We start from the raw sequence: 13,400 nt of genomic DNA, 5'->3' as shown, positions 1-13,400 counted from the left end.
CATTCTATGTGTTCATTGAATAAAAAAAAAGATACCCAGTCCCACAAATCACTTCAAAGCAAATCAAGTGAATAAATTCAAATGAGTTGAACATTTCAAGTTCATTGTACTGTTGAGAACAAAATACCAATGAGACTGTTGAGGTCCCATCTAACTTGTATGTCTCAACATCAGAGTACTTTCAACATGTGAAGATCGTGTTCCTGGGTTGCTTCCATGCGTGAACATTATGCAAATCAACAATTTACGAGATTGATCATTCTAGCTTTAGGCCATGATCATGCCTTCATTTTCCAAAGAATAACTATTTCTCTGGAAGCCGAAAAAGTGAAAAAGGAAAACTGCCCTTTTTGTTCTTTCCAGCTAAGACAATAATTTTACAAAGAGCACCAAATTTAATGAAGATCTCGATAAAGTTTACTCACTTCTAACTAATACTTAGTGAAAGGAATTTATCCATCAATATCAATCCCGGAAGAGAATAAAGTGAATAAAGAAAGGTTCTTTAAGAAACCATACAATCCCTGAATTAACGGGCCTCGCTCGATGCTGCCATCTGAAGCACTGGCCCTTTTGTGGATTTTGCCCATGGAACATTCTCTCAAGGTTTGGGCTTTACTCTCTTTTATCCAAATAAGCCGAGAAAGGACCCAATTTTTTTTTTTTTGGGCCAACTTCCAAGCCTCATGAAAAAGGTTCCCTGTTTATAGAATTTTTGTTCGTATTCTGGCTATAAAATGTCAACCGAGACGGCGAAAAGCAGAGAGAGTCCGTACCTAAGTGTGCCAATCCCTATTTGCAGATAGCTCTAATAGTGTAGATACCGTTGGAAGGTGGCGATTCAAGGATGACAAGTGACAAAAAGGTTTTGACAAATGGCATTGGCATCAATTTAGGGACCATAACATGTCCTGATAATGGTCACACTGTTTTCTGCCCTGATAACATGATATTAAATTAGTGTCTTATCTAGTTCAAACTTTTTGGATAATTAGTTATCCTCGAGTAAAGTTGCCAAAACCCATTTGCGGAGCCAATTGATTAGTTAAAATAACACCCCTCATCTACCAAAACAGCGGTGAGTATAGTGAATAAAATAATAATAATCCTGAGCACCAGATCATATCAATGAATTCAATGTGATTGTTAGTCAATTGAGTTTAGTTGAGATTGATTTTGAAGATGAGGTACGTGCTTTGATTCTATTATCCTCATTACCTGATAGTTGGAATACTACCGTTACTGATGTTAGTAATTCCTCTGGGTCAACAAGTTTGACGTTTGATGGGGTTCGAGATTTAATTCTGAACGAGGACATTCGTAGAAGAGAATCTGGCGAATCTGCATCTATTGCTCTAGTAGGTGAAAATAGAGGAAGATCTGTAACACGTGTGGATAATGGTAGTACTAATATGAACAGACGTAGTCAATCTAGGACTACTAATGTTGTTTGTTGGAGCTGTGGCAAGAGGGGGCATCTTAGAAGGGATTGCCTTAAGCTGAAAAATGAGAAGGGTAAGGGAATTATAGTTGATTCTGCAGATAATGTTGCAGCTGTAGCTGATAATGTTGATTATGTCTTATCTCGTCACCGATTATTCATCGTTTGATGGATGGATTATGGATTCTGGTTGTTCTTTCATGTCACACCAAATAGAAACCGGTTTATCACTTATCAAAGTGCACGGGTAGTGGTAAAATCCAGTTAGGGAACAACGCTAAGTGCGATGTTGTGGGTGTTGGTGATGTTAAAATCAGAATGCATGATGGTATCGTGAGGACATTGACCGGAGTAAGGCATGTTCCAATTGAAAAAGAACTTAATTTCCTTGGGTGCCCTAGATTCAGCTTGTTGCAGGTATTCTTCAAAAGGTGGAGTTCGAAGGTTGTTCGAGGTGCCCTGGTGATAATGAAAGGAATCAAGCACGATGGCCTGTATAAACTTCAAAGTGAGACGGTGATAAATTTTGCTGCGGAGACGTCGAATGCATCTGTTCGAGAGTCTTTTGACTGCTCGAGGAAGACCTGGGTGTTTGTGCCAAGGCACAAGTTTGATGCTGGTGTCAGGATCTTGCAGTCAAAAGCTTTGATCGAGATGGAGACTGGTAAGTCGATCAAGCATGTGCAGACTGACAATAGCATGGAGTTTTACTCAGAGCTAGCAAATAAATTCTGCATGAAAGAGGGCATAGTGAAACACCGCACTAGTGCCAGTAAATCACAACAATTTGCAGAATTGATGAGCAGAACATTTCTAGAGACGGCCCGAAAAATTATCTCTAGTGTTGGTATGGCTAGGAGATTCCTAGCTGATGTGCTAAGTACGGTAAGCTACTTGGTGAATAGATTCCCATCAACTGCTATTGAATGGCAGACTCCTGAAAAAGTGTTGTTAGGTAATGTTGCTGATTATTATATTCTTAGAATGTTTGGTTGCCCATGTTATTTTCGAGTGAGTGATGATAAGCTCGATGGGAGGGCAAGATGCATATTCCATGGCTATGCACAAGGTGAGCGGGTGATCAGTTGTGGTACCCAGATATAAATTCACCTGTTAACAGCAGAAAAGTTACCCTTGATGAGTTTCAAGTACTTCGGCTAGGAGTGATTATAGCAGAGGTTTCCAAGAAGCATGCACTACAGAGAACCAAACACTAACTTTCCCCTCACTAGGACGAAGAAAGTAAAGAGGATGAGCTTTGCCTTTGTCAAAGTTTTCTTCGTCTTTCTTCACAATGGTCATGCGTACTAGTACGGTGCATGCGGTGAAATGATAAATGAACGGGGTGATGAATTAAAAAAGTCCATTGCTCGAAGATTATTACATTTGTGACGAATCAGAGAAAAGAAAAATACGCCATTCCTTGGATGAGGAATATTATTGATGGAAGACAGCAATGTACGTAAGAAATAAGTTGGTCCGAATGTGTGATCGATTATCCCTTGTGCTCCGCGAGGTGGTCTTGACGGTGGTGGGGGTGGCCGGACGGTTCAGATGAACCTCCTTCGATCTCGATGAAGCTCGCCGCCTCATTATCATTCATGGCATGCAAACCCTTCTCAATCTTTTCGCTCTTCTTGATCTCTCCATCGATGACCATATCGTCTTCTATGGAGAGCACTATGGCTTCCGTGCCATGAGGACCTTCAACAATGGCCTCCTTCACCTTCCTGTGCTCCTCGAAATGGACCAGCTTGGTCTTTTTCTCCGTCTTCTTCTTCTTCTTTTTCATCCAGCAGAAAAGAGCTGCTGCCATGAATGCGAAGAACAGGAGCCCACCGCACGAGATGAACACAATGACGATGATCGTGGGGTGGTGGTCGGGCGCTGGAGGTGGTGGCAATGGGTGCGGCCGTGGCGGTAATGGGTGTGGCGGTGGCGGGGTGATCGGTTGGGGATGCGGTGGTGGGAGCACGTGAGGTGGTGGCGGAGTGAAGGGTTGTGGTGGCGGCCGCGACGGCAGAGGTGGAGGCGGTGGCGATTTGGGAATTGGTGGAGGGGTTGCTGCCGGCGAAGGCGGAGATGGTGGTGGTGGTGATGGGTAGTAGGGGTAGGGTAAGTTGATCGTTGGGGAGGCCATTTCTTTGTGTACTTAGTGAATGAAATTGACTGGAATTGTTATGAAAAAGGTGGTGGTTTTCCTTATGTATATATAATGATAGTTTGTAGAGCGTTAAAATTGTTGAAGATCTTGAGTGACTTGGCTCTCATTGCAAGATTGGGGTGGTTGTTTGCATTGGAAAACACTTCTCGGGGTTTCCTTTGTTTTTGGTCTGAAGTTTGTTTACGTATCATAGATGCGGAGAATTGAAGTGTAAACGGATACTTTGAGAAATGAGATTTTATGGGACAAAACCCTCTAACTTAGATACTAAGAAATCAATCTAATATTCCATCTTCAAAAACATGCATCTATTCAAGGGTAAACTTAATAGGTGATACTCAAGTAAATCGATGAATAGATGTCTATAAATTCATAGTCCACTAGACATACGCGGATCCGTGATGCCCATGATTGGAGAAATCAAAGTGCTTCTACTAGTTGCAAAGAAATTTTAGGTGTTTTCAAAATAAAACATTCTTATCCATTCAAGTCAATCATTGATCTCAAGTATTATACAAGTTCTCATTTTCCGGAGGAAAACGGTTAACATTTTGTGTAGGATTATGTGTTTTAATGGATGAAAAGTTGTGTTCTGAGAACATCTAAATGTTTCCGTGAGCACTAAATCTGCAAACCCGCATGCAGTTGCGATCCCTCTTGCTTCACTAAACATCATTTTTACGCTGCGCTACATGTTCTTGTACAAAAATATTTTCTACGATACGATGATGATGATGAGACGGAGTAACGGGATTGAACCGCTGGCCTTACATATGCAAGTGCAATCCAGCAATAGCTTTACTCGATTCAATAAGTTTGTAAAAGACGTTTCCTTTATGCATTTCATTAGTTGAATTAAATAGTCGGTAACCTTGGTCATTCCTTCACTTGTATAGTTTGAGAAAAGGTGGTTGGTGAGGACCGAGAACGATACATCGACATGATCGAATTTTCACAGACAATCTGTCCAAATCCTCGTTGCTTTAGGAGACAAAGTTTAATTCCCACGTGTTCTTTTTTCTCTCTTTCTTCGTCTCACACCTTAAAATCTTTGTCTTTTCCTTTTTCTCCCTTCATTATACACCCCACCCCCATTTTCAGGATTAGAGCTTCACGACAGCTTCGACTATTTCTTCAATTTGAAGGGTAGGCTTGGCCCATGATGTGGCCAGCCCAAGCATACCCTTCATGCTTAAAACATGTCCTGAAGTCAGGGAGGGAAGAACACTGCATTGTGGTAGCTCAATCGAAGCCTAACATCACATTAAGGGACCTAGGACTCCACGACGAATTTATTTCGATCCTTTTTAGTTCCACCGAACTCAGTTGTCCAGGCATCTTTGGCAAAACGTCACTCAAGATTCTTACGGTTCTTTGCACAATTCTAGTTTTATTCTATGTTTCCTCTCTCTCGCTGGTGGATTTTTAGGATCTTTAGAGAGGTCAAGAGAGCCTTGTATGGTTAGGATGACTTATCAAGATGATTTGACTTATCAAGAGAGCCCTGTTTCCGTTCCTTCTATTGTCAATAGGGACTAAAAAACATAACCATCAATTGAAAATCGATCGGGTTTGCATTCTTGCCGACATTATTAGGAGCTGGCATTCCTTGGTTCAAGAATATGGTTGACTTTCATTGATATGATTTGTGGCGAAAATTATGGATATGCAAGCAGTTTTTACTGCATGATTTAACAGGAAATCGTTACATCTACTGATAATCCTCTCCTGCGAGTTTCCATCCTTATAACCATATCAAGACTTTGGATCAGCGTTGTGACTTGCAGTTCCTTGTAACAGCCAAGCATGAATGGTAAAGAGAAAAAGTAAAAGAAACCAATAGTCGTGATCCTGCATTTGCTATATTTCATCGAAAACCAAAAGATCAAGTTTTGATGGTTGGAAATTGGTGAAACGAAATGCTCATTTAGAGGTATTATAGAAGTGACAAGTGAAAAGAGACATGCCGTTGAAACATACCAAAGTTGAAAAATTACGCGTGACGAGGATAAAACATCTAACATCGTAGAATTTGGCAAGCCTCAATCATCATTTGAACTTTGCGTGTCGTCAAGAAGAAAACTAGAAGTTGCTATTATTGTTGATTTATCCGTGTTTGTATTATTTACAGTGATAGCGCATGACAACATAGTCACAATGAAGAGAGGGATTGATTGCTCATCGTATGTGTTAGTGAAGAATCAGTTGCGTCATTAGTCCAGTTCTTTTCACCCCAGTGCAGCAACGTGCTCTCCCAGTAGCAGAACTCCTCAGAACACGCCTTCAGGCGCTCGTCTGCAATCTTAATCTTCCAATGACCGTCCGTGTAGTTCCCTCTCTCGGCCCGCCTCCGATGCCACTCCAAAGCTGCCTTCTGCTTTGAGCTCAGCAGACAGAACTTATGCAGATGTTCTGGCATGGCGTCATGCAGCTTCCACCACGTCCCATGTGCTGCATCGCTTGCAAACTCTCGGTAGTAGTCCACGTTCCAGTTGCAATCATAGTCCCTGAAGCACAGCCATGGCTTGAGTCCTAGATAGTGGAGGACATAAAGGGTCGGCGGGTCAGCACTGAATAGACGCGTCTTCATCAGCTTTGTTTTCTCATCGTCACCTTCCCAGAAGTGCTTCAAGAAGTTCATGTGCCTTGGAATTCGGTGCCACCAGGTGAATATCTCGTTCAGGTACCCTTGGTCGCCGCCATTGTAGGACTCAATCTCGTTGATGTGGTTCATGAGCAGCTTGAACGTACAGTTTGATGGCTCGATCACCATCACACCAGAGTTGAACAAGGAAGCATTGTTTCCCGTGGCAGACAATTCTGGCATCCCAAAAAGGAAATCGATGTTTCTAAGGACCAGTTGATCGGCGTCGATGAAAATGATCTTGTCGTAGTCTGTCAACTGCCAGAGGCGGAACTTGCTGTAGTTCCATTCATTGTAGGCATCGGGTTGGGCTTTCGGGTTTCTGATCCGCTGGATCGTGTGGACTTTCCACCCAGCGGCCTCCAGCCCAGTTCTGTGATGTTCGCTAATCGTTTCGTCCACGAGGATCACCAGATCCCGCGTGGAACCCGCCATTCGTATGCTTTGCGCTGCAGTGATAGCACCGCAAACATAAACATTAGCTGAGTGCAAAATTGTAGCGTACGCTTCTCGATGAGCTCTCTCCGATTGAAATTGCTCTGCCAACACAAAGAACAACCATTAGATTTTTGCTAGATCATGTCCAAATCATATCATAGATTTGGTGCTCAGCTTGAGACATTAACCTTTCGGCTTGAGAGGCAAGGCTAGTTCGCACGACCCTATTGGGAGCAGAACCTTTTCCCGCAGCTTGTTGAGGTCGGGCTCATACAGCCAGGCACGGCCCTCGTTCGCCAGCAAGTCCTTGCACGTGAAGAGATTCGGGATGGGAAGGCAATCGGTCATGAGAAGCACTCGCACGGCATGGTAACTCTTAGCAGAGGCAGCGAGCCTCGCTGCTTCAAGCTGCAAGTGCAGCCGAGCCACATCCCTCGACCACCTTCTCGACTTGTCACAAGGAAGCTTGACGGCGATGAGATCGACTCGTGGATTACCTGGGATGCAAAGCTGAGGGAGGGTAGGACAAGTAGGGACCTGGGAATGTTCTTCCTCATCGATCCATTCGGGATACAGAGATTCCCAGGTTATGTTCCCTGGGACAGAGTCCAGCTGCAAAACTATTTGCTTGGATTCCGGGAACAGTTGCTTCCAGCGATTGGTTTCATTCTTGTCAAAGTTCAGAAGACCAATGACCTCATACTCGTCCTTGTCAATAGATTCCTCGATCACATTTGAGATTTGATCCCATTCGATATTTAGGGACGACATGTACCGATGGCTGGTGGTGGAACTCTCTCTTGACAATTTAGCAGTGACGTGAGGCCTGTGAATCAGGATTGTTGGAGAAGCACAAAGGGAACAGATTAAAATAGATCAGTTCCAAAATGGGTTAGTGATACAAAACCATATCTGTTTCCAAGACGATAGATTGTTAACAACAACGATATCTGGCACTTGTGTATTCGATTATAGATCCAACTTCAGGATAATGACCAAACAAGATTTATTAAATCAAGCATCTTCGATGGATCAGGAGACTGAACAGAAATAAGCCACGCTAATTAAAAATTATCACAGAAAAATGACCAGGTAAAAGAAGATTAAGCCATTCATGCAGCTGATTTTACCCCCAACAAATCAGCACGGCACACAAAAGCATGGCCTGTTTAGAACAAATGAAATTGATACTAGGAAATCGACTATACCAGGAAGGAGAGCTTGAAGGATCGCCATCCATCAAATTAAAGTTATGACACCGGTAGAGCGTAAGGAAAGACCCAAATAAAATGATGAACAGGATCATTTTCATGGTTGGGTTCCTGCAGTTGAAGTTCCTATCTTGGATGGCTGAATCAGGGACCTTTTCCAAGTCAATGGAATATATGCTTCTCGGAAACGATCTTCTCTCTACTTCCTCTCTGGAACACCCAAAAAGTGACGGTGTTAGTGTAGATTTTCAAAGAGCATATGCACAGATGAAACAACAGCATATAGAGGAAAACTAAAAAACAGTGACTAACACAAGGCAATGCGGCATCATCACGGTCTTATTTCAATGATTCACAGTAAACATCCCAATTCATGAAGTCATCATAGTCAATAGTGTATCAGGATCAATTGGATTCTCTTCACACTCCAACTGGATTTGCATGCACTTCCAAATTGAAGGAACAATCCAAGTTCCTTCTTTAGTGTTTTCTTCTTGGGTCATAATGGCAAAACTAGAGAAAGAAAGATCAAACAATTTCTTCAAGCACACAAAGAATTCACATGGGGCTGGTTAAACGTTCAACTGCAAGTGCTAAGCACAGAGAGAGAGAGAGACTCACGCTGATGGCGGGGACAAACGCTTCATTTCAGTTTTTTCAGTTGGAGCAAGGTGAGCCAAATAGTAACAGCAGAGAGAGGGGAGAGAGAGCTCCCAGAAAACAGAGTTGCAATGAAAATGAAACTTAGTTTATGTAAAATGACAGTCTTGTGTCTATGTTGGCAGTTGAGCAGGAGGAATTTGACTGGTTCTGCTCGTTGGCTGCTAGTGAGAAAGAGTCCTGGGGCAGTTGGGAATTAGAGTTAGAGATGGTGCAGTTATATCGAAAAGAGGATTAGGTCTTTGTAAGGTAGAAGCCAAGTGTCATCTGGAGGTGATTTCAAAGTTAAGTTTAACACAGAAATATCCCTTCATTATTTTATTACTTGGGAGTGAATTCAGCTTGGTCTCCTCCTGTCCATAGACTGCAGTGAAAGAAAAAAACGTGGGCTTGGTTATGGAAATTATAAAGTGCATCGAGAATTTATCCATCTCTCTTATGGTGTTTCTTATTGTTTTGCCTCCTGGTGCAACATTGTCAAATCGGATATTCATTCGAATTATTATGAATATTAACGGAATTAAAGTGTAGTCATCATTCATTCGCTCCATTATTCGTTCGATTGACCTTTTCATGACGTCATGCCATTTTGGTCTCACTACAGACAGGTCAACCAAAACACCAACTACTTAAGAAAACTAATGTTGTTATTCATTCTCCTGCTAGATACATGCCAACACGTTTGTCCTAGTTAATTGATTTGAGTACAGATCACGCTAAAGTCCTCCTTTTAATTTCACTAAACCAACATCATAAAAGCATTCCCAAGCACCCTTTGAGTCCAAGTCAAACATGGTGAATGACATAAAATAATTTATAAATTTTGATGCAATATGCAATGTGGTCCCTAAATTTTTAATTTGTTTAATATGGTCTTTAAATTTTAGTTTAATATGCAATATAGTCCTTGAATTTTTAAATTATTCATTATGATTTCTGGACTTTTGATACATATTTAATTGGGTTAATATTTTGAAAACCCCCAAATTGATATACTTGTGACAAGTTTAGCCCAAACTATATTTTTTTTTTTACCACCAAAAATCCAAAACTGATATACCTTTGACAAATTCACTTTAAATTTGGCACACTTGTGACAAATTTATCCTCTATCGTTTTATTAAATTTTATTATCAAATTATTAAGTTAAATGACACATGACAATTAACTAATATACTAATTTGGGATTTTATGCTATATTGTCACAATTTACAATTTTTGAAAATTGTTTTGTGGTATTAATCTAATTTAGCGGATGATATATTTGTCACAAATTTACTAGTTTGTGATTTTTTGCGGTCAAATAAATTAGTTTTTGGTAAATTTGTCACAGGTGTACCAGTTTGGGATTTTTCAAGGTATTAACCCTATTTAATTTAGTATCTATATTCAATGTTATTCCTAAACTTGAATTAATGAAAGGACAACCATGGACTAAATTGAACATGTGGAAAATGTTCAGAGATCATATTAAACAAATTAAAAAGTCATAGACCGCATTACATATTGAGGTAAAGTTTATGAACCACATTAAACAAATTAAAAGTTCAATGACCACAATATCATTATCCCATCTTTCCACTAGCTTTTTTTGTCATTCCAAATGGAGTTTTAATGTAACATTCTCTCTATAGAATCAATTGATTAGTCAAAGTTCATTACCCTAATCAAGGCTAGATGATTGCAAGCTAAGTATCCTTGTTTTCATCCTAATTGCCAATGGTTTACCAAATAAGGAACCTCGGTCCTAACCAAGCTCTAGTTCTCTAGAACTTATGGTTGGTTTTATTCTTATGATTCTTATGAATAATAAGATGAGACTTTATCTCATTATCGTGAAGGAAAAAGCTACCAAAAATCTCATATTTTACTCAATATGGGAAATTTACCCCAAATTTTTTTTGTGGCATAAAAAACCTCAAATTTTGCTAACTGTAACACATTTACCTTAACATTTCTTTCCTTTTCCTTTTTTTTTTTTTTCCTTCTCACTTCCTTCCACCATGGCCAACAAAAGGAAGTTGGACTTAGGCGAGGGTGGCCCTACCCTTGGTTAGACAAGGATAGCCCTTGATGGATCCGATGAGGGCAACCCTTGCCCGATGTGGGCAAGGGTGGCCCTCACCGTGCAAGGAATGCCCTTGCCAGATCTGGCAAGGACCGTCCTCGCTTGACCTAGGGGAGGGCCACCCAGGAGAGGGTGGCCCTCGCCGGCATCCCACTTCCTTTCACCATGTTGGCGGAAGGGAAGAGAGGAGAAGAAAAAAGAAAAATAAAAAACAGAAAAATAAAAGCAAAAGAAAAGTAAAAGACGAAAATGCCTTGTAGTTTGGAATAAATATGTCATGTGGATATAAGTTTAAGGTTTTTTATGTCACAAATAATAATAAAAAAAAAGGTAAATATGTCACAGTTAATAACGTTTGGAATTTTTTAGATTAAAAAAAATTGGGATAAATTTGTCACACTAGGTAAAATTTAGAGTTTTTTGTGGCTTTTTTCCCTTATTATGACGTGATCTCGTGGGATTTCTTTAGGTGGAAGAAATAATGAATGATTATTTCAAGAAAAATGGGAACTACTAATGTAACTAATAGATAGCCTATCACATTCTAATGCATAGCTAGTCAAGAATTAGTGCATTCAATGTGAACAAATTGATATCTCCATTTCAATCCCGAAGGCAGTGATATTATATATTAGAGAAAGGAAAGAGTTGAGATATATGTGAAATTGAATGAAAATAAGAGTCGAGATATATATGAACAAATGATTTTTACATTTTAGCTTTATATTTTAATCTTATAGCACCCGCACTTTGACTTTCCATACATAATACATGAAAATCTTTACAAACATATAGATGTTGACACATAAATTTTTATGTGATTAATTTATAGTTTTTTTTTTTTTAAAATTTGAATGATGTCATAGAATTTGACCAGAAAAAGCAAATAAATGTATATATTTTTGCTATTTTTTAAGAGTGAAAAACCAAAGCGCAAAAATGCAATAATAAAGAATAAAGATATGATTGGTGAATTTTATAGTGGTTTGTCGCGAATTTGGTTCTTAAATCCACTTTCCGAATCTCATTAGGAATTCCAAATAGCTAGGAATAATTCAAGATTTCATCCTTCAACATTGTATGGACAATTTGACTCAATCGATCAAACTCCTTTTTTTTGTTTTTAATTATTCCTTAAATTGTTTCTACCAACCATGTGAACTTGCTGAGACAACGCCGTTGACATGGCTATCTATATAATACATGATGTTGATGTGGCGCCTTATCGACCCACATGAGGATGAGGAGGAGGGTATTATTTGGATTATTCTAGGACCAAAAAATAAATTAATTATTATATGATAGGAAAGATTGATTCATATTTGAAGTTTAAGAGAAATTTTGAGCTAACATGGTTGGTTCAGGAGAATTCATTCTATCTTCATAAATTTGTATAAGTTATTTCTTTAAGAAAAAGAATTCTTTCTTCCAATGAGTACGAACACACCCTTCATTTATATGAGAAAAACCTTGATGAATAAAAATAGATTTTGGTTTCTCCAATCGCTAGGCATGGAGTGTTGTGTCTGCATCCTATATATATATATATATATATACACGCGCATGCGTGCGCACGTTGAGTGCAGTGTATTATTTGGATAGTTAGATTTCAAAGGGGAAAAAATATTCGGCTGGCGAGAGCCGAGTGGTTGGCGAAAAGGGCCCTTCAAAATGTTTGCGTTTACTCATTTAGAAAGGTCCTTTGATTACGGCCTAAGCTACTAATGATATCCCATTGGAGGCTCCTCTTTCTTTCTTTCTTTATATCTTGCTTTCTATTTTAGCATTTTCGGCTTAGATAAAGTCACTATCTTCGAGTAAATGAAGATTCGAATGCGAGTGAAGAACAATGCTTTGATGGCACACTACACCCTTCCAAAGATGGTTTGCTTTCACTCTTCTCAAAGCATTCTCATATTCGGGATGACAAAACCGGAAGCAAATTGTCTTGGAATTTTTAATTGTCTTGGAATTTTTAGTTGTCTTGATTTCATAGATAGCAATGTGACAATTGAAAACTTGAGTGATTGGTCATGAATCGTTGAAGGTTTGAAGTGCTACGAAGAAAACTGGACAACATAGTCTACTGTCTAACATCTGTAAGCGTGGATAATTTTTGCTGGCGTGTCTTGTGTTTGTCCATAATGGGGTAAAATGGCATCATCAGTCCTTGAATTTTTGCTCGACGTTCAATGTAATCCTAAAACTTTGGTTTTCTTCTGGTGTCATCGTGTAATTCAAGCTCATTATTGAACCTGGGCCTCACGGCCACGCCTCACTCATAATCTCCAACAAAGTCAAAATGTCTGAGATGTGGCTGTTGAAGAGGGGAGAGGAGAGGGTGTATGAAGATTTCTGAAGTGCAATTTCTGGGGTCTCTCCACACGAGGAGGGGGGAGCTCACCAGGGTGAGAGAGGAACTCTCTGAGGACGGTAATTATTTGACTGTAAAAATAGCTGGCTGCACTGGAAAAAACAGGACTCAGGAAAGATCAAATTAGCTGCCGTTAAAACAGCATGGCTTTGGACAACATCAGCAGCAGCAGCAGCAGCATGATGTCTAATGAGAGGAACAAAAGCTTCCCTCATAGATAACTAGTTTGAACGAACCATGTGCAAAAGATTCAGAGACATTGCTCCATTCTGATGCATAAGCATTATTCAGTTTTAGTATTTTAAGTGTTTCATCATGTTTTAGGTTAATAAATGGCAATGTGCAAGTCGTGTGGCTTTTAATGAACTCCCACAAATTACAAGTTATTTTAGATTAAGGG

General features: G+C 39.8%; 2 protein-coding genes across 2 annotated transcripts; both read right to left on the bottom strand.

Moving 5' to 3' along the window:
* Positions 1-2,790: 2,790 nt before the first annotated feature.
* Positions 2,791-3,617, bottom strand: LOC104450879 (proline-rich receptor-like protein kinase PERK2). The gene has a single exon (XM_010065585.3). The coding sequence runs from the start codon at positions 3,579-3,581 to the stop codon at positions 2,937-2,939; it is 645 nt and encodes a 214-aa protein (XP_010063887.2). The 5' UTR covers positions 3,582-3,617; the 3' UTR covers positions 2,791-2,936.
* Positions 3,618-5,569: 1,952 nt separating this feature from the next.
* LOC104450877 (putative UDP-glucuronate:xylan alpha-glucuronosyltransferase 3) lies at positions 5,570-8,735 on the bottom strand. The gene is made up of 4 exons (XM_010065584.3): positions 8,520-8,735; positions 7,896-8,108; positions 6,876-7,513; positions 5,570-6,788 (listed from the first exon to the last, which is right to left on the bottom strand). The coding sequence occupies exons 1-4, from the start codon at positions 8,543-8,545 to the stop codon at positions 5,758-5,760; spliced, it is 1,908 nt and encodes a 635-aa protein (XP_010063886.2). The 5' UTR covers positions 8,546-8,735; the 3' UTR covers positions 5,570-5,757.
* Positions 8,736-13,400: the final 4,665 nt, after the last annotated feature.

Source organism: Eucalyptus grandis, chromosome 6 (genome assembly GCF_016545825.1).
Source record: "Eucalyptus grandis isolate ANBG69807.140 chromosome 6, ASM1654582v1, whole genome shotgun sequence".
In the NCBI taxonomy this organism is placed as follows: Eukaryota; Viridiplantae; Streptophyta; class Magnoliopsida; order Myrtales; family Myrtaceae; genus Eucalyptus; species Eucalyptus grandis.
Note: the sequence above shows the minus strand (reverse complement) of the source record. Positions and strands in the feature narration are given on the sequence as shown.